The sequence below is a fragment of the Pinus tabuliformis genome, chromosome 3_2, assembly GCF_031772625.1.
Source record: "Pinus tabuliformis cultivar Carrire ecotype Pingquan chromosome 3_2, CPIR1, whole genome shotgun sequence".
NCBI lineage: Eukaryota > Viridiplantae > Streptophyta > Pinopsida > Pinales > Pinaceae > Pinus > Pinus tabuliformis.
Genome location: NC_142302.1, coordinates 1068086271 through 1068088272, shown reverse-complemented (window position 1 = coordinate 1068088272; position 2002 = coordinate 1068086271). Strand labels below are relative to the sequence as shown.

Genomic DNA, 2002 nt, shown 5'->3' with positions numbered 1-2002 from the left:
ATAAGAATGTTAACCATGTAATTAATGTTATTGCAAGAGACATTAACTACCATCATCTAATAAAATCATAATAATTATAATATTATTTATATTATAAATTAAATTATATTTTAAATAATAATATTGATATTATTTAAATAATAAACATTAACTATCATGTAATAAATTTTTAATATTATAAATTAAATTATTCTTTAAATAATATTTATATTATTAGAATAATTATTGAGATTGTTCGTCACAGATCATTAAAAGAGAAAATATCATCACGGCATTATGGATTCATTTTTTTGTGGTTTGCCTGACCACCATATCTTGCTCGACTAACAATTCATTTCAAAGATTAAAATTTCTCAATCCAACTTGTTTAATACTGTGACGGCTTCGGCACTTTAAGAAGGAAGGAGGATGTTTATTTATGCAGCATCCTCTATAGTTTTATATCATTGCATTTTGCATACAAATAATTAAGGAGAATTGAGTTGCGGTCAATTTGGAGAAAAGTTGACAGAGTATGCAGGACTTTGATCAGGGTTGAAGAGCCCAAAGTGACGCTCTATCTCGTCCCCAGTTTTCTGGTCTTCGTTGAAAAGAGCGAAGATATAGGTCTCGATGTTCGTACCCGGCCTCTTGGGTGTCCCTGCATTCGATAAAACATGTTGGATGAGATTGTTGTTATAAGCCTGAGCATTCTCAGTTGTGGCCGCATCCGCGCCAGCAGAAGGCCATCCGCTTTCAGTAACAATGAGCGGGATGTTGGAATATCCCAAGGCTTCCATTGCGGAGAAAATAGAATCCACCATCGCATCGAACAAATTGCTGTAGCTGTTATCTCCGTCTGTCACCGCCGTAGCCGTGGGCTGAAAGAGAGCGTAGTCCAGATGAATGTCGTTGCTGTCGCCAACGTAGCTGAAATATGGATACACATTGGCCATGAACGGAACCCCGTTATCTGACAGAAATTTGAGTATAGAGCTCATGGTATCTTTCACATCGTCACTGAATGCCCCCTGTGAAGGCGGGTAACTGTTGCCTATAACATTGAAGGCATGGGGGGTAGAGACCTTGATGTTCTGCAGATTGGCGTTCTGGATCGCGGTTTGAATGTTGTTCATGGCAGGAACAAGATACGATACGTACTGCGAGCTAGGCAAAACCTCGTTGCCCACCGCAATATATTTGATACTGGTGCTGGAATAGGGGACAATATTGTCATTAACCCAAGCATTTGCTGAGTCCTGGCTGGAGGAGATGGCCTGCAAATCGTCGTTACTGACTCCTACGATTACATCGATCCCAGAATTTGCAAAAGCATTTAATGCACCACTGTCTGGACCGAAAAGCTTCATTTTCCCGATGTTTTGGCCGTTCAGCAAAGTTACCACCTGGTCTGCAGGTGGCAGATTGTCTCCGAGCATTCCGTAGTTCACTCCGATTTTATCACCATCTGCACAACCAATTGAAGAAAAGTAATCAGTTTAATACAACTCAATCGATGTTAAGTCTTGAATAACAATTGCCTTTCAAAAATTGAAGAATAGTTGGGTAATGCTAATTTACCAGTGACGATTGCACAAAAGAAGACGGCAATCAACCCAATCAAGATTCTCTTCATCTGTTCATTAGACGCTGCCATATTTCTCAGAGGAAATGTGAGACTTGAGAAACTCTCCCGGGAGGACGTCCATTTATAGGAAGCTCGACTGCTGTCCACAGCCATTGTACACAAAGTTGGATACCGTGCCGTGTGGGATGGGTTGCAGCCTACGACCATTGACTGTTTCATCGTGGTAGTCTCCTAGGTGGTGGTAGGGTTGCAGCCTACCACCATTGAATGTTTCACTAATTATGTGAAAGAACCAGAGCCGCCGGCACCCTTAGTCTTCGCCAGTGCAAAGAATTCCAATCTACGACTTTCAAGGTTTAGCAAGAACCAGCATAGTCTGCAAGAATCGCATAGTTTATTCGCAAGAGTTGTTATTGGCCTGCAGCGCGATCATAG

General features: G+C 40.8%; 1 protein-coding gene across 1 annotated transcript; it reads right to left on the bottom strand.

Annotated features, from left to right (window-relative positions):
- Positions 1-391: 391 nt before the first annotated feature.
- On the bottom strand, positions 392-1636 carry LOC149184359 (glucan endo-1,3-beta-glucosidase-like). Its single transcript, XM_089418914.1, has 2 exons — positions 1561-1636; positions 392-1447 (listed from the first exon to the last, which is right to left on the bottom strand). The coding sequence occupies exons 1-2, from the start codon at positions 1634-1636 to the stop codon at positions 489-491; spliced, it is 1035 nt and encodes a 344-aa protein (XP_089275040.1). The 3' UTR covers positions 392-488.
- Between the last annotated feature and the right edge of the window lie 366 nt (positions 1637-2002).

What these genes read in the sequence shown, in the direction of transcription:
- LOC149184359 (XM_089418914.1), bottom strand. Translation starts at nt 1,636, where the DNA reads ATGGCAGCGTCTAATGAACAGATGAAGAGAATCTTGATTGGGTTGATT. An exon ending in CTTTTGTGCAATCGTCACTG is followed by an intron (nt 1,448 to 1,560) that starts GTAAATTAGCAT and finishes TTGGTTGTGCAG; the next exon opens with ATGGTGATAAAATCGGAGTG.